Below are 21,932 nucleotides of genomic sequence, written 5' to 3' on the forward strand. Positions count from 1 at the left end.
GCCCCTCCCTGGGTGGCAGCAGCACAATTAGCATCATCAGAAACTCGGCCCAATTACAGAAAGCAATTATCACAGACCAGCTTATGGCATTATCAGAGACAAATCAGCTCAACGCCCCAGAGCCTGGGCAGATTATGGGAGCAAGAGAATTCTTCTCCCTGAAAAACAAAGTTTATCCTCTGAGAGCTCCTCACCGGCCACTCCGGGGATATTCAAACATCCCAGGAGCTGGGGCTGGATTTCTGGCTGTTCTTGGTGACCTTGTTTGGGATTCCAAGCAAGTTCAACCCCCCAAGGCAGCTCCCAGCCCTGGTGGGCAGGGTGATGGTTTGGGGTCAGCAGGCAAGGGGCTCCTGTCCCTCCCCATGGTCAGTCCCAGACACATCCACACCTCAGACAGTGCCAGCTGCTCCTCAGGGACACCAGGGCTTCCTAATCCAGATCAGGAACTCCAAATCTAAATCCAGATCCGAGGTCTGAGATGGGGAGGGTGGCTCAGCACAGCACCAGGGTTTGCAGCACAGTCCATGGTTTTACCTCTCAGGTGGAAAAGCAGCAAAAACCTCCTCACCTTCCACCCCCATGGAACTCCTGCTCCTAAAAACCCGAGCTGGAGGAATGTTCTCCCTGTTCCAGCTGGAATTGGGATGGGCAGGGCAGGTGCTCCTGTTCCTTTGTCACTTTTATCTCCCTTCCCACCCTGAGACTCAGAGCACAAACCTCAGGGGGGTTTAACACAAACCCAAGGGCTGCACACACTCCTTCTGCCCTTATTATCACTGTTTTATCAACACCATCACAAACCATTCATCCTGCAGCAGAGCCCTCAGAACCCTGGAGCAGGTCAGCTGTACCTGCTGCGTTTTTGTTTTAAATTAATCCACGGAGGGAACTCTGCTCTGGACTCATTCAATCACAGCACTGTCACACCGGGCTGGTGAGCATCTTTTAAGCATATTTTCCCTTCATTAGATTGAATGGATAATCTCATTGCAGGGACCTGACACGCTGCCTAACCCATAAATCAGCTGGGCAAGCTGCAGGGCTCAGGGATGCTCTGGGTGGCCACAGGGATCAGCTGAGACCTGCAGTGCTGCTCCTGCCCGTTCCTGTGCCTTGGGCTGCTCAAACCTCCACCAGCAAGGGGACAAACCCTGTTCTGGCCACAGCTCTGAGCTCCCCTGAGATCCCAACCAAACCTCCACTGATGGAGGATCCAGAGGAGGGAGTGCAGGCCAGCATGGGAGGGAGGGGGTGAGTCAAAATGCAATTAAAATATGATTTGGAATGGGTGTAAAGGGAGAGGTGACAGCCTGGACGTGTGCATCAATTTATAGAGCTAGAGGTGGGCAAGGAGCTGACTCAGCCAGGCTATTTTGGGTCCCTGGGAGAAGGAGCCATTGCTGAAAATGCCACTGCTAATGGTACCTTGTCTGCTCGGTAAAGACATCATCAGATCCCAAATCAGTTTATCTTTACTCCTATTTTTGTAGTGTCTGCCATTAAGGGGAGCACTGTTTGTTATCTCCACACATGGATGATGAACAAATCAGCATTAATTACCCCAAAGGTCATTAGGGATGGGAGTTTCCCACTGGGACAGGGTGCACACCTCAGTTATTTGGTGGTGAGCAGAGACAAACGATCCTGCAGCTCAAATCCCGTCCCTGCCAACAGCAGAGCAGGTGAGCAGCTCCACTTTTGGTTTGCTGAATAGCTCCCAGCTGAAGGATGCAGAGGAATCCAGGAATGGGGATGGATCTCATCCCAATGCAGATGTTTGGGCAGGAATTGAAGTGCTGCTGACACAGAACCCCTCTGCAGACAAGGCTGCTGCTGGTGATGTTTGCAGGGTTCTGCCAGCCTGGTGTCCTGATAGGCAGGATCCCATTTCTGTAGGAAATGCTTGGAGATAAGGGAATCGTGGCAGGAAGCTGTCAGTAATTGAAACCAAAGCTTTCCAAGGCTGTAATTTCACCGTTCCCTCGGTTCTGGGGGATCATCAATGCCTGATGTTCCTTTCTTCACAGAATAAATTAAAGAATGTGAGATCTCACAGGAGCCACAGAATGACCTGGGCTGGGAGGGACCTGAGAGATCACTGAACACCCTGGGACTGGTTGAAGAATCATTTTTATGCACACACTGAAGCAGCATTTACCCCAAACTCTGCAGAAATACAATTTTTAGTTAAATGTGTGAGTACTAAATGCAACAGGCACCAGAATCAAACTCCCTGCTCCTCTCCTAATGCTGTTTACAACTGAAAAAGGTGCTGACCTCTGTGCCTGCAGGCAGAACATTCCCCCAACCATTAAACATTTCAGTGTCACCACTGCTGGGGTCTCCAGTCCCAACCATTAAACATTTCAGTGTCACCACTGGTGGGGTCTCCAGTCCCCACCTCCATCCCTGTGAGCTCCCCAGATCCCTGCAGGGCTCGCTCACACAATCATCCCATCATTACAAACACAATGCTGAAGTCTCACAACTTATCCTTTCATGTTCAAGCATTCAAAATTAAAAACATTTCTGGCAACAGAGCCCGAGAAAACAGACACCGCTGCAAAGCTGCACATCAAACCCAGCGAGGCCCCAGAGCACATGTCTGCATAAAAAGGAATTATCTATTCAGGGGAACTACAAAGTTATCTCCCTTCTTTTTTCTTTCCAGTTTAGCAATCTAATTCAGAAGTGCTTTGCTCCAGCGTTTCTATTCCATGACCTCGCTACCTCCTGGCTCTATTGATTTATTCACAAACCTCAGAAGGAAAACAAACATTTTTCCTGCTGGAGGAAAAGCACAGCTCCCCTGTCTGCCAGGCAGCACAGCCCCTCATCCCAGGGCTGTGTCCCAGAAAGGGACTGAAGAGCCCCCGGGGGCTGCAAAATGGACAAAATCAGCAGGGGAAGCAGCTGGGGATGCTGCTGGGGCAGGGCTGGGAGTGCCACTGTGCAGGGACAGGGGGACAGGTGGGGATGGGTTTGACAATTGGGGACAAGTGGGAATGGGTTTGACAACTGGGGACAATTGGGGTGATGGATTTGACAATTGGGGACAATTGGGGTGATGGATTTGACAATTGGGGACAAGTGGGGATGGGTTTGAAAATTGGGGACAAGTGGGATGGTGGATTTATAACTGGGGACAAGTGGGGATGGGTTTAAGAGGGGACAAGTGGGGTGATGGATTAAACAAGAGGGGACAAGTGGGGATGGATTTGACAATTGGGGACAAGTGGGGTGATGGATTTATAACTGGGGACAAGTGGGGATGGTTTAACAAGAGGGGACAAGTGGGATGATGGATTTAAGAGGGGACAAGTGGGGTGATGGATTTAACAATTGGGGACAAGTGAGGTGATGGATTTAAGAGGGGACAAGTGGGGTGATGAATTTGACAATGAAGGACAAGTGTGGATGGATTTGACACATTGAGGGCAGTGGAGGAGCCCAGAGTGTCCTGCAGAGCCTCGGAGCAAACCCAGGGCTGGAGAAGCTCCAGGCTGGAGCAGCAGCTCTGCCCTCCAGCCCAGGCAGTCCTGAGCACTCCTGGAGCTCCAACCAGCCCAAACTCCCCCGCTGCCAGAAGAAATCACAGAGTGGGATCGCCTGGAGCAGCGGGGGAGGACGGGAAAAGCGTGGCTGAAGGTGCAACAGCATCAAACAAATGGAATTTGGAGATGGAGCTGCTTTTGTGCTGTCCACAGCAAACACCTCACACCAAACAGCTTCAGCTGAAGTTTGCTAGAACAAGAAGGCTGAAACATCACCAGACCCCTCGTTCTAAAATCAGTCCTGAACGAGCCATGACAGATATCAACTTTTGCTGGGTGGGAAACAATAAAAATTATTAATTTGCTCTTAAAAGCAGCTAAAAACCTCAGTGTAAACATCACCTCAGTCACAAATGAGACACTGCACACACCCTGAGTGAAATACCTGCGGTGACAAACAGAACACGTTTATGGGACTGGTAACTGAAAATCCCCTGAAAGCAAAGCAAACATTGCTGCTGCAAACATTGCTGCTGCAAATATTGGTGATGCAGATATTGCTGCTGCAAACATTGCTGCTGCAGATATTGGTGCTGCAAACATTGCTGCTGCAAATATTGGTGCTGCAAATATTGGTGCTGCAAACATTGCTGCTGCAGATATTGGTGATGCAGATATTGGTGCTGCAAACATTGCTGCTGCAAATATTGCTGCTGCAAATATTGGTGCTGCAAACATTGCTGCTGCAGATATTGCTGCTGCAAATATTGCTGCTTCAAATATTGGTGCTGCAAATATTGGTGCTGCAAATATTGCTGCTGCAGATATTGGTGCTGCAAATATTGCTGCTGCAAATATTGGTGCTGCAGATATTGGTGCTGCAAACATTGCTGCTGCAGATATTGGTGCTGCAGATATTGGTGCTGCAGATATTGCTGCTGCAAATATTGGTGCTGCAAATATTGCTGCTGCAGATATTGGTGCTGCAGGTATTGGTGCTGCAGATATTGGTGCTGCAGATATTGGTGCTGCAGATCCACGAGCAGCTGGACAAATGCAGGAATCCAGGATTCACCCAGGACTCACCAGGCTGCAGCTCTCTGCTGCTCTGCTGGGATGTTTTACTGCAGCCCCATTATCCTCAGCCCCATAAATACCCAAACCTATGGAAAACAGGCTCTGGCTGCTGCTGGAGCCCTCACAGCTTCTGAATTTTATGTGGGTTTCATGTTGTGTTGATGTGCTCGCCGTGCAATGTGTGCTGCCCAGAAGAGAAATGATTTTACATTTCCATTAAAAGCCCTGGCGGTAAATAAACCCTTGGAGCCCAGGCAGATATTCCTGGGAACATCTACAGCACTCCATTAAAATGTCAGAATCTGTGTTAAACGTTTGAAAAAGCAGCAGTGGATACAACACATTTAAATCTTAAATATATGCATATATTATGTGATAAAGATATTTTAAAGCGTTTCAAAAACCTCTGCAGAGCACTCAACAGCAATAGTTCAGTAACAGCAAACTATCAGTAATCGTTTAGCACAACAGCTGCCCTTTTATTACAAAAGAAACCCAAACCCAAAACAGAAGCAAAGCAAACAAAAAGAACCCAAAACTCCCGAGAACTCCTCCACAGGCAGAGCAGGCAGGGAGAGCTCAGATGTTGGGATTGGTCTGAAATCTCAATCCGTAACAAAGGGATTTGGGGGAATTTTAGGGCTCAGGTTTGCACCTTGTGCCTCACTATGGGCTTGGCTGCTGCTCCATCTCCATCCCAAGATTTCCAGGTGGGAATTTCCTGATTCCAAGATTTCCAGGTGGGAATTTCCTGATCCTGTTCTCCTTCCATCCCAAGATTTCCCAGTGGGAATTTCCTGATCCTGTTCTCCTTCCATCCCAAGATTTCCCAGTGGGAATTTCCTGATCCTGCTCCCTCTCCACCCCAAGATTTCCAGGTGGGAATTTCCTGACCTTGCTCCCTCTCCATCTCAAGATTTCCAGGTGGAAATTTCCTGATTCCAAGATTTCCAGGTAGAAATTTTCTGATCCTGCTCCCTCTCCATCCCAAGATTTCCCAGTGGGAACTTCCTGAAATGTTGTATGTATAATGTTAAAATAATATTTCTGTATGAATATAATTTTTTTCCTTTTCTTCTAATAGCAAAAGTCAAACATAAGTTTAATCCTGGGGTGTATCTTGGGCTCTGGCACGGCCCAAGTGAATCCTTTAAAATCCTTTTTAAAATCCCATTTTATCCTTTCCCTGTGCCCAGCCCCTGCTCCAGGCCCCTCCCCAGAGCCCAGAGCTGGCTCCTGCTCCACAGCAGAGGAAGAAAAGCTCAGGTCCCACCGAGCCCCTGCCAGCAGAGACTCTCCAGAGCTGAATCAACATTTGCCTCAGCGGGGGATTTTCAGCTGCTCCATTTAAATGCTGAATTTTCCTTTTCATTTCGATGCTTAACTCACAAAAACTGAATTTATTTGGGTTGGGTGCTGATGCCTGCAAGCACAGCTGCTCACCAGCTCTCTCTGCCTGCTATGTAAATGCATGAGGAGAGGATTTGAAAGCCTTTTCCAGCCTGCCCAGCACTGGGATTTGGGTTTTCTTCCCCTCTCCCTGCTGTGCTGGTGCACCCAGGGTGCCCCAAAGCACCCCCCAAAGCAGAGCTGAGTGAAAAGGAATCGTTCCCTGCTGTGTAGAGAACTGTGGAGATGGAAACCTGCTCCCAAAGAGTGCAGGGGCAGAAATAAATCCAGGGTGGGATCAAGTTCTACACTGGAACAACCAAACTGAGGAAGTTCATGAAGTTCTGCTCTTGGAATAACCAAACTCTGACAACATTCCTGAAGTTCTGCACTTGGAATAACCAAACTAAAAATGATTCTGAAGTTCTGCATGTGGAATAACCAAACTAAAAACGCTCCTGAAGTTCTCTACTCGGAATAACCAAACTAAAAACGCTCCTGAAGTTCTGCAATTGGAACAACCAAATTCTCACAGGATTCCTGAAGTTCTGCACGTTGAATAACCAGATTAACAACATTCCTGAAGTTCTGCAATTGCAACAACCAAATTAACAATGTTCCTGATGTTCTGCTCTTGGAATAACCAAACTCTCACAGCATTCCTGAAGTTCTCTACTTGAAATAACCAAACTAAAAACGTTCCTGAAGTTCTGCATGTGGAATTACCAAACTAAAAACCGTTCTGAAGTTCTCTACTCAGAATAACCAAACTCTGACAACGTTCCTGAAGTTCTGCACTTGGAATTACCAAACTAAAAATGTTCCTGAAGTTCTGCACGTGGAATAACCAAATTAACAATGTTCCTGAAGTTCTGCAATTGGAATAACCAAACTAAAAACATTCCTGACGTTCTGCAATTGGAATAACCAAGTTAACAATGTTCCTGACGTTCTGCAGTGGAATTCCCAAACCTCCTGCTCAGCACCCAGGAGCTCCTGTGGCTCAGGAATGCCCAGCTCACCAGGGCAGGCTGTGCTTTAACTGAAATAAAGCTGAGTTTATCCCCCAGCCCTGCTTTAACAGGTTTAACCCACTTTCTAAAGACCCTGAATTATTTCCAGCAGACTCTTTGTCCTGATGAGCTCAGAATTAGCCCGAGCCTTTATGGGATGTTTTATTGGCCAAAGCAAATCTGACCTGGTGAGATTTGCCAGCTTTATTAGCAGCAATAACAATTTTACTGTCAACAGCAGTAAATCAGGGTTCATTGGGAACTCCACCACTTTTATCTGGAACAGGCAATTAAAATGTCAGGTTTTCATTGGACATAATTCCTGCCTTCCACAGGAGACAGACTCCCTGTTTAAGTGGGGAATGTAAAGCTGCCAGCTCAGAGAAATCCAAAATTCTCAGCAAAAATTCAGCCAGACCAGGGATGTCTGGGGAACCACACCTGTGGAGTTTGTTTTGTCTCCAAACCCTTTTCTAGAGCACACATCCAGCAATTCCCTGCAGTGCATCATTCATTTTCCTGGTGAGGAGTGACAGCAGAGCTGAGGAGGTTGGAGAAGAGTTTGGAATATCCTGGACACAAACCCAGCCTCTCATGAGCCCATCCCTGCCTCGTTTTCCTCTCCTTCAGCACTTCTGCCTCGCTCTGCATCTCTCCTCTTTATTCCCAGGCACCTCTGCTCCAAAAAAACCCAACATCACACACTTCTCTGGGTTTATTTTCCTTTTCTCCCCTCGGGATAAGGAGCAAAACCAACCCCTGATCCAACTGCTCTCATTGCCCAGGAGGAGCTGGAGGGAACTGCAGGGTGCAATTAAAAATTCAACATTTCCCTGGGTTTTTAAAGCCTGGACCCACTTGGAACCTCTCCCTCCAAGAGCAGCCTGGTCATTGCCATCTTAAGGCATCCCCGTGGTTTTCCTGTTAAGATCCAGCTCTCATCACAAAAAGCCTGTTTAGAGCACAGCCAAACCCCACCAAATTATTACTTGCAGCAGATTTTCTCTCCCCAGCAACCATTTATCATAATATTTTTAGGCTGGCTTTTTACTTTGTCTTGTTTTTCGAGGAGAAAAGTAATTCTGGGGAAAATGTGCAACAATCTGCTCTCAGTTCAGGAGCAGAGGGCTCGAAAATTGCCTGAAAGCCAGGATTCCTCAGCAAACAGTGCAGAATTTGGATTAAAAGCCACACTTTTGTAAACCTAGTGAATCAAAAAAGGACATTTGGGGGAGAAGAGCACCGGGAGCAACACTGCAGCACACACAGGAGCTGAGCCCTTGGCTTCCCCCATCCCAAAGCTTTTCCTTGTGCCCTGTGCTCATCCCAAAGCTTCTCCTTGTGCCCATCCAAAGCTTTTCTCTGTGTCCATCCCAAAGCTATTCCCTGTGCCCATCCCAAAGCTTTTCCCTGTGCCCATCCAAAGCTTTTCCCTGTGCCCATCCCGAAGCTTTTCCTTGTGCCCACCCCAAAGCCTTTCCCTGTGCCCATCCCAAAGCTTTTCCCTGTGCCCATCCCAAAACTCTTCCTTGTGCCCCTGTGCCCATTCCAAAGCTTTTCCTTGTGTTCCTGTGCCCATCCCAAAGCTTTTCCTTGTGCCCCTGTGTCCCTGTGCCCACCCCAGGCTTTTCCCTGTGCCCATCCTAAAGCTTTTCCCTGTGCCCTGTGCCCATCCCAAAGCTTTTCCCTGTGCCCTGTGCCCATCCCAAAGCTTTTCCCTGTGCCCCTGTGTCCATCCCAAAGCTTTTCCTTGTGCTCATCCCAAAGCTTTTCCCTGTGCCCATCCCAAAGCTTTTCCTTGTGTCCCTGTGCCCATCCCAAAGCTTTTCCCTGTGTCCCTGTGCCCACCCCAGGCTTTTCCCTGTGCCCACTCCAAAGCCTTTCCCTGTGCCTATCCCAAAGCTTTTCTTTGTACCCCTGTGCCCATCCCAAAGCTTTTCCTTGTGTCCCTGTGCCCATCCCAGACTTTCCCTGTGCCCACCCAAGGATTTCCCTGTGCCCACCCCAAGGATTTCCCCGTGCCCACCCCAGGGATTTCCCTGTGCCCACCCCAAGCTTTTCCCTGTGCCCACCCCAGACTTTCCCTGTGCCCACCCCAAGGATTTCCCTGTGCCCACCCCAGGCTTTCCCTGTGCCCACCCCAGCTCACCTCGGCGGCGGGGACGCCCTCGGGGGGCCGGCAGTGCAGGACAATCATCCCCTCGATGGGAACCTCCTTGCCCTGGGGGTCCTGCTCGAAGTTCTTCCGGAGATCTGCAGGGTTGGGTGCGAGAATTAATCACAACTGGCATTCCTTGGATGTGAGAATTAATTACAACTGGCATTCCTTGGATTGGAGAATTAATTACAACTGGCATTCCTTGGGTGCAAGAATTAATTACAATTGGCATTCCTTGGATTGGAGAATTCATCCCAATTGGTATTCCTGCCCCAAAGGGGGCTGCAGGGTGAGTGACCCTGGCACTCCCAGTGTGACCCTGACACTCCCAGTGTGGTCCTGGCACTCCCAGTGTGACCCTGGCACTCCCAGTGGCACTCCCAGTGTGACCCTGGCACTCCCAGTGTGACCCTGGCACTCCCAGTGACACTCCCAGTGTGACTCTGGCACTCCCAGTGGCACTCCCAGTGTGACCCTGGCACTCCCAGTGTGACTCTGGCACTCCCAGTGACACTCCCAGTGTGACCCTGGCACTCCCAGTGTGACCCTGGCACTCCCAGTGTGACTCTGGCACTCCCAGTGACACTCCCAGTGTGACCCTGGCACTCCCAGTGTGACCCTGGCACTCCCAGTGACACTCCCAGTGTGGCCCTGGCACTCCCAGTGGCACTCCGAGTGTGGCCCTGGCCCTCCCAGTGACACTCCCAGTGTGGCCCTGGCCCTCCCAGTGACACTCCCAGTGTGACTCTGGCACTCCCAGTGGCACTCCCAGTGTGACTCTGGCACTCCCAGTGGCACTCCCAGTGTGACCCTGACACTCCCAGTGTGACCCTGGCACTCCCAGTGTCACTCCCAGTGTGGCCCTGGCACTCCCAGTGTGACCCTGGCACTCCCAGTGACACTCCCAGTGTGACCCTGGCACTCCCAGTGTGACCCTGGCACTCCCAGTGTGACTCTGGCACTCCCAGTGTCACTCCCAGTGTGGCCCTGGCACTCCCAGTGTGACCCTGGCACTCCCAGTGTGACCCTGGCACTCCCAGTGTCACTCCCAGTGTGGCCCTGGCACTCCCAGTGTGACCCTGGCACTCCCAGTGGCACTCCCAGTGTGACCCTGGCACTCCCAGTGTGACCCTGGCACTCCCAGTGACACTCCCAGTGTGACCCTGGCACTCCCAGTGTGACTCCCAGTGTGGCCCTGGCACTCCCAGTGTCACTCCCAGTGTGACCCTTGCACTCCCAGTGGCCCTGGGCACCCAAGGTCCACCACACCCCTGTCCCTGGCTCCCATCCTCTCCAGCTCCTCTCCCATTTCTCCATCCCCAAACCCCTCGTGTTGGACACGAGCAGTGCCAGGATCCCCAGCCCCAGGTTCCATCCCAATTCCAGAACCTTCCACAGCTGCAGAGCTCAGGGCAGGAGCCACGAGGAGCCCCCAGGGTGTCAGAAGTGTGTGACACAGTGTTGGCTTTTCGCAACTATTAATATAAATAATGTTTACAACCAATAGAAAGTTACTCAAAGAACAGCATCCAATCTAAAGCAAAAGTTCTAAAGGTGAACTGACCAATTACACAAACTAATTTCTAGCCAATTATCTTCCAAAGTGACAGGAGAGTGACCAAATTCTTAAGGAATTCGGCTCAGCCTTGGTATCCAGGACACCTTATCTACATGCCAGGGGCAGATGGTTTTGGGGAATTGTGTCATCCACACACCAGCACTGATCTGAGCCAGCTGCTGCTGCAGGGAGATGCTCACAGTGCACCACAGTGCTCGCTCCTTTCCATGATTCTTTGTTAATGTCGGTTTTCCCCTCCAGATAACGAATTTCTTTTCCATTCATTAACAGCCGGGCTGTGCTCGTGCCTACAAATGCCTTTATTAGGGTGAAAAATGGAGCAGGATCCCCTTGCTCTGCCTTCCCCACGAAAAGAAATACTCACCTGCTACTCTGGAGAAATATGAAGTGCTGCAGCACTGTGGGCTTGACTCACAATTCAGAAACTTGGGGATTTTAGTGCAAAAACAAAAAAAAAAGGATGAAATAAAGCTGCTGGTTCTTCAGTGCCACACCAGAGAACGTTCTGGGTTCTGTCTGAGCTGCAGGCTCTCATCCCTGATCCTCCAGGGTGTAAATCCCACCCCAGGGTGTCCCTGAGGAGCCTCTGCACTTCCAAAATTGCTGATTTTTCCCATCAAAACAGCCCAGGAAGGGGCAGAGAGGAGCTCAGCTCTCAGGCAGAACCCCCAGAACCCCCCAGAACCCCCCAGAACCCCCCAGAACACCCCAGAGCCTCTCCAGGGCACGCTGGGGTTAATGGGGAACAGGAGCTGCTCCCACAGGGAGGGTTGGAAAGCCCCAGCTCGAGGCTCCTGTTGCTCCTGCTCACGCTGAGCCTGGCTCCAATTGCCATTTTGTGGGGCTGGGAAATCGCAGCACAGAGAAAAGTCAATAAAAATTCAATTCAGATAAAGGTCCTTTCAGCACGGCAGTGCAGGGGAATTATTGGCTCAGTGTTATGGCAGTTAATGCAGTGAAATAAAAAATTGAATTTACACGTATTTAGACATTCAGACTGAATCAGCCAACAAAAAAAAAATAAAAATCTGCTGTTAATGAAATGAAGGTTTTCTTACACCATCCTTTTACTTCTGACAAATGTTTGTTTTAGCCTGTTAAATGTTTATCCTGGTAAAAGACACCTTTTGTGTTGTCAGGAGCTGCTGGAACACTCCCTGCAGGTTCTCCCTCTGCTGTGCCCTCCTCTCCCAGCTTTTCACAGCCTGCACCTCCTTTCCTGGAGGGGAAAGATCTGAGCTGGGGTTCAAAGGGAAAGGGGTCCCCACAGGCTGGGGGGAGCAATCCCTGAATCCTGAATTCTCCCTGAATCCCTGAATCCTGAATTCTCCCTGAATCATTCCTGAATTCTCCCTGAATCCCTGAATCCTGAATTCTCCCTGAATCCCTGAATCCTGAATTCTCCCTGAATCATTCCTGAATTCTCCCTGAATCCCTGAATCCTGAATTCTCCCTGAATCCCTGAATCCTGAATTCTCCCTGAATTCTCCCTGAATCCTGAATTCTCCCTGAATCCTGAATTCTCGAACCCTCCCTGAATTCTCCCTGAATTCTCCATGTCAGGGGCAGTGTCAGGCTCTGGGTCTGCCAGGAAAACATCCCAGGCCTGAATCCAAGAGTGGGATGAGGCTTGGAGCAGCTCCTGGTGGCAGTTCTGTATTTGGGGCTGTGTCCCTCTGGCTTTGGGGATTTGGAACATTTTCCTTTTTGCATTTCCCAGTGACAGTTCTGGGTTTGGGGTTATGTCCCTGCTGTCCATCTGGGGATTTGGAGCATTTCCCTTCTTGCAGCTAGTGGTGGCAGTTCTGTATTTGGGGTTATGTCCCTCTGGCTTTGGGGATTTAGAACATTTCCCTTTTTGCAGCTCCTGGTGACAGTTCTGTATTTGGGATTATATCCCTGCTGTCCCTCTGGCTGTGAATCTTTAGAACATTCCTGTTTTTGCAGTTCCCGGTGACAGTTCTGTGTTTGGGGCTGTGTCCCTCTGGCTGTGGGGATTTGTAACATTTCCCCTTTTTGCATTTCCCAGTGACAGTTCTGTGTTTGGGGTGTGTCCCTCTGGCTGTGAATCTTTAGAACATTTCCCTTTTTCAGTTCCCAGTAACAATTCTGCGTTTACTCACAGGCGATGCGCACGGACGCCTTCCTGCTCTTGGAGGTGCCCAGGTGGCTCCAGGCCACGCACTGGCACCAGTAATCCTCGGGGCCGTGGAAATCCTCCACCTGCTGCCTCGTCACGTTGATGGAGACCTCACGCACCTTCAGCCCTGGGGGGAGAGCACAGGGTCAGCAGGGGTGGGAGAGGGGAGAGACCCAAACCTGGGGTCAGCAGCGCGGTTTGCAGTCAGGGCAGAGCCCTCATTGCTTGCACGGTGATGTAGTGGCACTAATTAAATCCTGTAATTAAATCCTGTGATTAAATCCTGAGCAGGTCACACTGCACCGAGTTCCAGGAATTGCCCCCAGCATGATCCTTGCAATTCCTCATCTCTGGTGCCTCCTTCACCAGGGTGTTTGGCTGGGATTCAGTCATGGACAATAAAAATGTCGTTCAGTGACATCTCCAAGCCTTGCAAACCTCTCTGGAGCACAGGGGGAGCTGAGCACCCGCAGACCAGGAGATTTTCCCCAGCCAGAGCCTGAAGGAAAATTCCAGAACCCTCCAGAATCCTCCCACACCTTTTGTGTGGCACCCCAGACCTGCAGCCACCTTGGCATGGCAGCCTTGGGAGAGGAAATCCAATCCAGTCCAATCCAATTCAATCCAACTCAACCCAATCCAATCCAACCCAACCCAATCCAATCCAACTCAAACCAACTCAACCCAATCCAATCCAATCCAATCCAGTCCAACCCAACCCAACCCAACCCAATCCAATCCAATCCAATCCAATCCAATCCAATCCAATCCAATCCAATCCAACTCAAACCAACTCAACCCAATCCAGTCCAATCCAACCCAATCCAATCCAACTCAAACCAACTCAACCCAATCCAGTACAATCCAATCCAATCCAATCCAATCCAATCCAATCCAATCCAATCCAATCCAACTCAAACCAACTCAACCCAATCCAGTCCAATCCAATCCAATCCAATCCAATCCAATCCAATCCAATCCAATCCAACTCAAACCAACTCAACCCAATCCAATCCAGTCCAATCCAATCCAATCCAATCCAACCCAACACAATCCAATCCAACTCAAACCAACTCAACCCAATCCAATCCAATCCAATCCAGTCCAACCCAACCCAACCCAATCCAATCCAATCCAATCCAATCCAATCCAATCCAACTCAACCCAACCCAATCCAATCCAATCCAATCCAATCCAATCCAATCCAATCCAATCCAATCCAATCCAATCCAATCTAATCCAATCCAACTCAACCCAATCCAATCCAGTCCAATCCAATCCAATCCAACCCAACCCAACCCAACCCAATCCAATCCATCCCAACCCAACCCAATCCAATCCAATCCAATCCAATCCAATCCAATCCAATCCAATCCAATCCAATCCAATCCAATCCAATCCACTCCAATCCAATCCAATCAAATCCAATCCAGTCCAACCCAATCCAATCCAACCCAACCCAACCCAACTCAATCCAATCCAATCCAACCCAACCCAAACCTGGCACTGGGAAATATTTGAAAGAGTCAGAAAAACATTAAACAAAAATGGAAAACATCCAGGCCTCGTTCTTGCTGCTGTCTCCTCCTGCAGTCCCAGGCTGTTATTTCCCCTCCACTGGAAATGGAGGCAAACCCAATCTCGTCGTATTTCATGCCAGTGGAGTTTATAAAGCAGCAAGAATTCTAAAGCTGAACTCCATAAAAATTGGCTTCCACTTAATCTCAGGCATCATTAACAGCTGGGTTCCTGAAAGGCACGGGGAAGTCGCTGTGCTCCTCTGGCAAAGGAGGGATGGGGTTCACTGGGGATGCTCCAAAAGGGAAGCTCAGACAAGCTCTAAATCCTGCACAAAAATACCGAATATTTCACACTTTCCCAGCAACAGGAAAAGGGGATTTATACTTCTTTTCATTAAGCCTGGCTTACAATGAAACCCAAAGACAGGGACAAACCCTTGACAGCTCCACAAGTTGTCACAAGAATCCCTTCAGCCCCTCAAATATTTATTCCCCCTGCCACAGACGAGCACAGGTTTCCTGGCTGCTTTTATTTGCATTTTGTTTTTCCCCATGTTGATGCTGTTTGGAACAAAACTGTTTACAAAGCCTCCCTTTAGTTCTGACACGGTGACAACAAACCCTGAGGAACAAAGGCTCTGCCAGAGACCCTGCCAGGAAAATGCACCCCTGAGCGGAGCCATCCCTGCTCTGCCAGCCAGAAATCCTCGGCTCCTGGCATTAAAATGTTTTGCAGAGAGATCTGCGCAGGTTTAAGGTAAGAGAAGCTCCAGTGAGCTCCCTCAGAGTGCTGGGACAGAGCAGGGCTGCCCTGGATGAGGGTTTGGGATCCCATTCCCAAAATTCCCAAAATTCCCATTCCCACCAGGAGCAGCTCCCAGGGATAAAAACCATCCTTGGTTTATCCGGGTCCCTTCAGCTGCTTGGGGATTTTGGGAAGCAGCAAGGACAGACAGAGGTGTGGGAGCTGCCCCTGCTCACAACGATGGATTTTGATACCAAACAAAAAAAAAGTCATCACTCAATGATGAATTTTGGAGAAGTTGGAGCCATTTCTTGGCTCCTGGGTGCTGCAAATTTCTGAGCAGGCGTCAGTGAATCCAGGCATTTACAGCTCCAGATTTATTAAGGAGGAATATTCTCCAGCCCAGCTCTTCCTTTCATTGACACGGCGTTTAATTAATCTATAAATCAGCCCGTACTTAATGTGGCAAACAAAGAGCACGGTTTGGGGAAGCTGAGAATGGGCCAGGCAGGACCTCCCAAAGGTCTCCCAGGTCACCCATAGACAAAATAAACGCGTCCAAAAGTGCAGAATTTGGGAATTTGGGGCTGGATGGGACCTGGGGAGGGCACGGCACCTTTTGGGGAATGAGGCTTTGTTTATGGGGAAAGGACAGCTCCTTCCATTTGTTACAGAACAACGCCAGCCAGCAAAGCTGCTGGGAGCAGAGGAACATTCTCCATCCATCACCCCGCTATTCCAGCAGCAAACACACCCAGCACCTCGGGAAACGCCAGGAAAATCCTTCCTGGAAGAAAAACCCATCCCGATCCAAGCAGGCACCTCATAAACCACAGCACATCCTACCTGCACCTCCAGCAACTCCAATCAGCACCGCCAGCCCAGCCCTTTAAATTATTGTGCAAATTAGAACCATCATCTTTTGTTTTACAGTAGAGCCGTGCAGAATATCAAGTGCTGGCTGTGGCACTGAAATGCTAATGGGCTCTGCTGGATGCTGGCAGCAGATGAATAATTGCTCTCCGTGTACTAAACACAACGGAGCTGCAGAGAACTTCGGCATTTGTCAGCTTTATTTGTTTAAATGAGAAAAACACTGACAGCAGTTATTGCTGTAATCCTTCCAGTTATCAGACAAGGAAACTCTGAGAGCAGAGCCGGGCTCTGCTCAGCCCCAACCCCAGACGGGTTCTGGAGTGTGCAGGAAATGCAGCAGAGGGGAATTAATCAGCCCCTAATTACCACACGGTGATCACAGCAGCATCCACCACCAGAACAAAGTCCCTGCTCTGCCACGCTCGGGAACAACCAGGAAAAGCAGAGGGAGAGCAGCAGAACCTCCCCAGGGACATCCCCAGCAAAACCCTCCCTGTGCTGCTGCTGACACTCCTGGGATACTCACAGGTTTTTAATCCTCTCCTGCAGAAGCAAAATCATGGAAAACTGGGCTGGGCGTCCAGCAGGTGACAGAGATCAACCATGGGGGTCCCTTGGGACACCCCGGGTTCAGCCCCAGGCACTTTCCCTGCCTCCAGCACCAAATCCCTCCTGGCTCTGCTCTTCACCTCTTCTCCACCTTCCACTTCTCCACATTCCACCCTTTCTCCACCTTCCTCCACTTTTCCACTTTTCACTTCTCCACTTTTCCACCCCTTCCCCACATCCTCTCAGCCTCTCACCCCAGATGGGTGGAGAGGGTCAGACCCTTTCAGTGCAGAATCCCCTTTAACCAAAATCCCCATTTTTGGCCCAAATCCCAATTTCCCAGCTGGAGCCCCCAGGGCAGCAGAGCCTGGGCTGTGACTCCAGAAATGAGGGCACTGCACATTCTCTGCAAAAAAACCCCAAACCAGCAGCTGCTGCTCCCTGAAGGCTGAGGAAGAGTTCCAAAGGAATTCCTGGCTCTGGACATGGATGGTGGTGACAGAATTCCCTTCAGGGCTGCCCCTCTCTGCAGTTTGGGGCCCTGAGGACAATTCTGGCGCTGTGGGCACTGCCCTGCCTGCACCACCCGGGTTTTGGGTGAGGATTTTTGGGGCATCCCCACCCCTGCAGCGTTTCTGCAGGGGAGCTGGAACCAGACAAATTTTCTCCCAAGTCAAACCATTCCATGATCCCAACCCAAACAATTCCATGATCCCAACCCAAACAATTCCATGATCCCAAACCATTCCATGATCTCAAACCATTCCATGATCCCAAACAATTCCATGATCCCAACCCAAACATTTCCATGATCCCAACCATTCCATGATCCCAAACCATTCCACAATCCCAAACCATTCCATGATCCCAAACCAAACATTTCCATGATCCCAACCTAAACCATTCCATGATCTCAACCCAAACCTTTCCATGATCCCAAACCATTCCATGATCCCAAACCATTCCATGATCCCAACCCATTCCATGATCCCAACCCAAACCTTTCCATGATCCCAAACCATTCCATGATCCCAAACCATTCCATGATCCCAACCCAAACCTTTCCATGATCCCAAACCATTCCATGATCCCAAACCATTCAATGACCTCAACCCAAACCATTCCATGATCCCAGTCCAAACCATTCCATGATCCCAAACCATTCCATGATCCCAAACCATTCTATGATCCCAAACCTTTCCATGATCCCAAACCATTCCATGATCCCAAACCATTCCATGATCCCAAACCATTCTGTGATCCCAAACCTTTCCATGATCCCAACCCTGCTGCTCCGTGTCTCCAACCTCGACGTTTCCGCTGTTGTTCAATCCCCACCTCGTGTTACCCATCTTGGTTTGTTCTGTTATTAACCCAGAGCTTAGAAAACATAATTGCAGCACTCACAGAGAGATTTTCTGCAACCATATGGAAGGAAAGCTTTTAAGGACGACATTTCTCCCATATTGATTCAGCAGTGCCTTTGGAAGTAAAGGTTATGCCTATTAAATTATTTCTGAAAAGGTAACCGCAAAAATTAAAATTCATTCAGATTAGCATTTACCAAAAAAAAATCCCTCTAATACGAAATTTCTTCAGAATGTGTCACTTCAGAAGAATGCCAAGCACTACTTTAGGAGGCGCAACTTCTTTTTAAATGGCATTTTTGCCTCTAAAAAAGGAATTTTTGTGTTGCTGGAGAAGGTGTTGTACACAGAGCGCTGCTGCCAAGGCTGGGGGTTGCCTAGCAATGCTGGGAGGGGAGAGGGGAGAAGGCAAGAGCAGCCAGAGCTGGAGCTCAGTGGGGCTGGGAGCGGCTCCAGGCTCTGCTCGGGGCTCCTCAGATCCCTGAGCGCTCCCACAGCTCTCCCTTCTCCTCTCCCATCCACAGGACGCTGTGGGTTGCTCCTGCTTGGGTTATTGCCAAAAAAAATGGGGCTGGGGGCAAACCCCAGTGTCCAGCTCAACAAAAATCCTATAAAAACTGGGGCAGGGGACAAACCCCAGTGTCCAACCCAACAAAAATCCCATAAAAATGGGCTGGGGACAAACCCCAGTGTCCAACCCAACAAAAATCCTATAAAACCAGGAGTTTCCTTATTTCCAGCCCCTGCTACAAACGTACTCAGAGGAGCCCCAGCTCCCTGCAGAGCTCCCAGGTGGGGTCAGCACTGGAATTCCCAGTGGGATCTGTGCAGGACCAGCTCCTGTGGGGTCAGCACTGGGATTATCACTGAGATCTGCCCAGCACCAGTTCCTCTGGGGTCAGCACTGGAATTCCCAGTGGGATCTGTGCAGAACCAGTTCCTGTGGGGTCAGCACTGGGAATTCCCAGTGGAATCTGTCCAGAACCAGTTCCTGTGGGGTCAGCACTGGAATTATCACTGGGATCTGCCCAGGACCAGTTCCGATGGGATTCCCACCGGGCTCTGCCCAGCACCAGTTCCTATGGGATCAGCACTGGGATTCCCAGTGGGATCTGCGCAGAACCAGTTCCTGATGGGATCAGCACTGGGATTCCCACCGGGATCTGCCCAGGACCAGTTCCGATGGGATTCCCACCGGGCTCTGCCCAGCACCAGTTCCTATGGGATCAGCACTGGGATTCCCAGTGGGATCTGCGCAGAACCAGTTCCTGATGGGATTATCACTGGGATTATCACTGGGATCTGTGCAGAACCAGTTCCTGATGGGATTATCACTGGGATCTGCCCAGGACCAGTTCCTGATGGGATCAGCACTGGGATTATCACTGGGATCTGCCCAGAACCAGTTCCTGATGGGATTATCACTGGGATCTGTGCAGAACCAGTTCCTGTGGGGTCAGCACCGGGATTCCCACTGGGATCTGCGCAGAATCAGTTCCTGATGGGATCAGCACTGGGATTCCCAGTGGAATCTGCCCAGAACCAGTTCCTGATGGGATTCCCACCGGGCTCTGCCCAGCACCAGCCCCTGGCTCACCTGTGGCCTCGTCCAGACTCTCGTGGGACACGTGCTCGTTCTGGTGCACCCACTCCCCGTTGCACTTGAAGAAGATCTGCATGGCGGGCACGGCCCTGCAGCGCAGCACGATGGGGTTGCTCTTGATGATGTAGGAATCGTCCGGCTCCTGCAGGAAATGGGGCAGCGTCCCCGGGGCCGAGGGCATGGACTCGGGCAGGGCCTCGCTGTTCTCATTTCCTGCAAGGCAACCAAAGCACAAAAAGCGTTTTTCACCTTTCTTCTCCCGTCTGCTTTTATTGCTGGAGAGAAAAATCAGCTTTGGGGTTTTGTTTAGGGTGGGTTTTACTCTGGGAGTGCCTGCCAGGTTGGGACACACGCACAGAGAAAAAAAATTCAAATAATTGAAGTGTAAGGACTGTCAAACTGGCACAAAACATCAGAACCAGCAGAAAACTGACCCAGCATGAGGAACTGAGGATGGGAATGGAGAAGTTTCCACCACAGTGGGGACCCCAGCTGCCATGGGGGTCCAAGGACATTCCTGCACCAGAGGATGGCTCAGGAGCCTCCATTCCTGAATTCCAGAGCCCTGGAGCAGAATTTTAGAACAATTCCCACCCAGCCAAGCCATAATTCCTGAATTTCAGAGCCCTGGAGCAGAATTTTAGAACAATTCCCACCCAGCCAAACCATAATTCCTGAATTCCAGAGCCCTGGAGCCGAGCTTTAGAACAATTCCCACCCAGCCAAACCATAATCCTGAATTCCAGAGCCCTGGAGCAGAATTTTAGAATGCAATTCCCACCCAGCCAAAGCCTCATTCCTGAATTCCAGAGCCCTGGAGCAGAACTTTGCCTTTAGAGCAAATCCCACCCAGCCAAACCATAATTCCTGAATTCCAGAGCCCTAGAACTTTGCCTTTAGAACAATTCCCACCCAGCCAAACCATAATTCCTGAATTCCAGAGCCCTGGAGCAGAATTTTTCCCACCCAGCCAAGTCCTCGTGGCCGCTGTCAAACCCAGGAAATTCCCATCGATCTCCAGCAAGGCTGGAATTTATTTCAGTTTATTTCAGTTTATTTCTGGTCGGTTTTTGGCGAAAATTCAGAGGGAGATGACAGATGTGGGTGAGAAGGGATTGATTTGTGCAGGGAGCACCGCCAGGGATGCGAGGATGGAGGGAGCAGGGGGGAGGGGGATGAACCCAAAGCAGAAATTCAGGCAGATGGGAGGGAAGTTGTGATGCTGAGAGGGAAAAGCAAAGCCCTGCAGGGTCTGGGAGGTGACAGAACCACGAGAATTGTTTTATTTCTGTCAAAATTGTTTTATTTCTGTGTGTGCTGGGAAATCACAACCACCTTCAGCCCCTTCTCAGGGTGCTTTGTGAAATATTATCACAACTTTTACTCCTGAGCGCTGCTGCCAGTTCCCACCCTGTCAATCCTCAGCAGCGCTGCATCCCTGTGGGCTTGGTTAAATCCCAGTTTTATAGAAAATAACCAAAAAAATGTCACAAGATTTTGGAGAGGCTGGGAAATGCCAGGCTCCCACCAAGGAGCAGCAGCTGAGCCCGTGGGGATCACCCAGCTGGAGAAGTCCCAGAGTTATTCCAATGAATTTGTTATTTAGGGCAGGGCACAGAGGAGGAAGTGCCAGCCCTGCCAAAATCCAGGCAGGATTTCTCCTGGCACTGCCTGCATTGTGAGCTCTGGATTTTTTTGGGGTGTCAGGGCGGTTTTGGGGCTGGGAGGGATGAAAACCTCTCCCATGACCCGGTAAACCTGTGTGAAATTTTACCATGTTTTGGTAAAACGTAAAAGGTTTAATAAAAGGATAATAGGAGATAAATATAAAGGGTTAAAACGGTGCTTAGTAAGTTGTTAAGAGTATGTGGTTGTTTTGGGAACTTTTTTAAAAATACACTTTATAATACATTAGCTTGTTGTATATTTATAGTTTTTGTATGTATAGTTAAAAGTTTTTGGGAACTGTTTACATGGTTACTCCTTGGGTTTGCTTTTTTAGAGCATGCGTGTTTTTTGGCTTGTGGTTTTAATTTTTTTATTATCATTTTTTAATTTGGGTGGTGGTTTTGGTTTTTTGCAGCTGGTGAGTGTTGATAATTGTTGTGTGAGCTGCAGGGTTTTTATTACACGTTTATGGGTTGTTATTTTAACTAAGTGGGTATTTTAAGCATATTATTTTAAAAAATTAACTCCAATTCCCATTGCCCCAGGAGCTGCTGGAACTTTCCCAGGGGCTGACTGCAAATCCCTGAGGTTTTCCACATCAGTTTTTGGGATTCTGGCCCTTCAGAGCTACACTAAAAAAAAAAAAAAAAAAAAAAAAAAAAAACACGAGGGTTTTATTTTCCCCCCTCAGTTTTTGGGATTCTGGCCCTTCAGAGCTACACACAAAAATCTGTTTTGTAGCAGCAGCAAA

The 21,932-nt window shown here is 49.6% G+C and overlaps 1 protein-coding gene across 4 annotated transcripts in view; it reads right to left on the reverse strand.

The window, feature by feature from the left end:
* Positions 1-21,932, reverse strand: part of UNC5D (unc-5 netrin receptor D) — a 78,004-nt gene that overhangs the window by 32,338 nt on the left and 23,734 nt on the right. For all 4 annotated transcript variants that reach the window (XM_033081360.1, XM_033081358.1, XM_033081359.1 and 1 more), the window contains 3 exons: positions 19,508-19,726; positions 12,837-12,980; positions 9,126-9,229 (listed from right to left, as the gene is read on the reverse strand). In XM_033081360.1, coding sequence (XP_032937251.1) covers positions 9,126-9,229; positions 12,837-12,980; positions 19,508-19,726 — 467 coding nt within the window. The remainder of the gene's footprint in view (positions 1-9,125; positions 9,230-12,836; positions 12,981-19,507; positions 19,727-21,932) is intronic.

The sequence above is a fragment of the Catharus ustulatus genome, chromosome 27, assembly GCF_009819885.2.
Source record: "Catharus ustulatus isolate bCatUst1 chromosome 27, bCatUst1.pri.v2, whole genome shotgun sequence".
Taxonomy (NCBI): domain Eukaryota; kingdom Metazoa; phylum Chordata; class Aves; order Passeriformes; family Turdidae; genus Catharus; species Catharus ustulatus.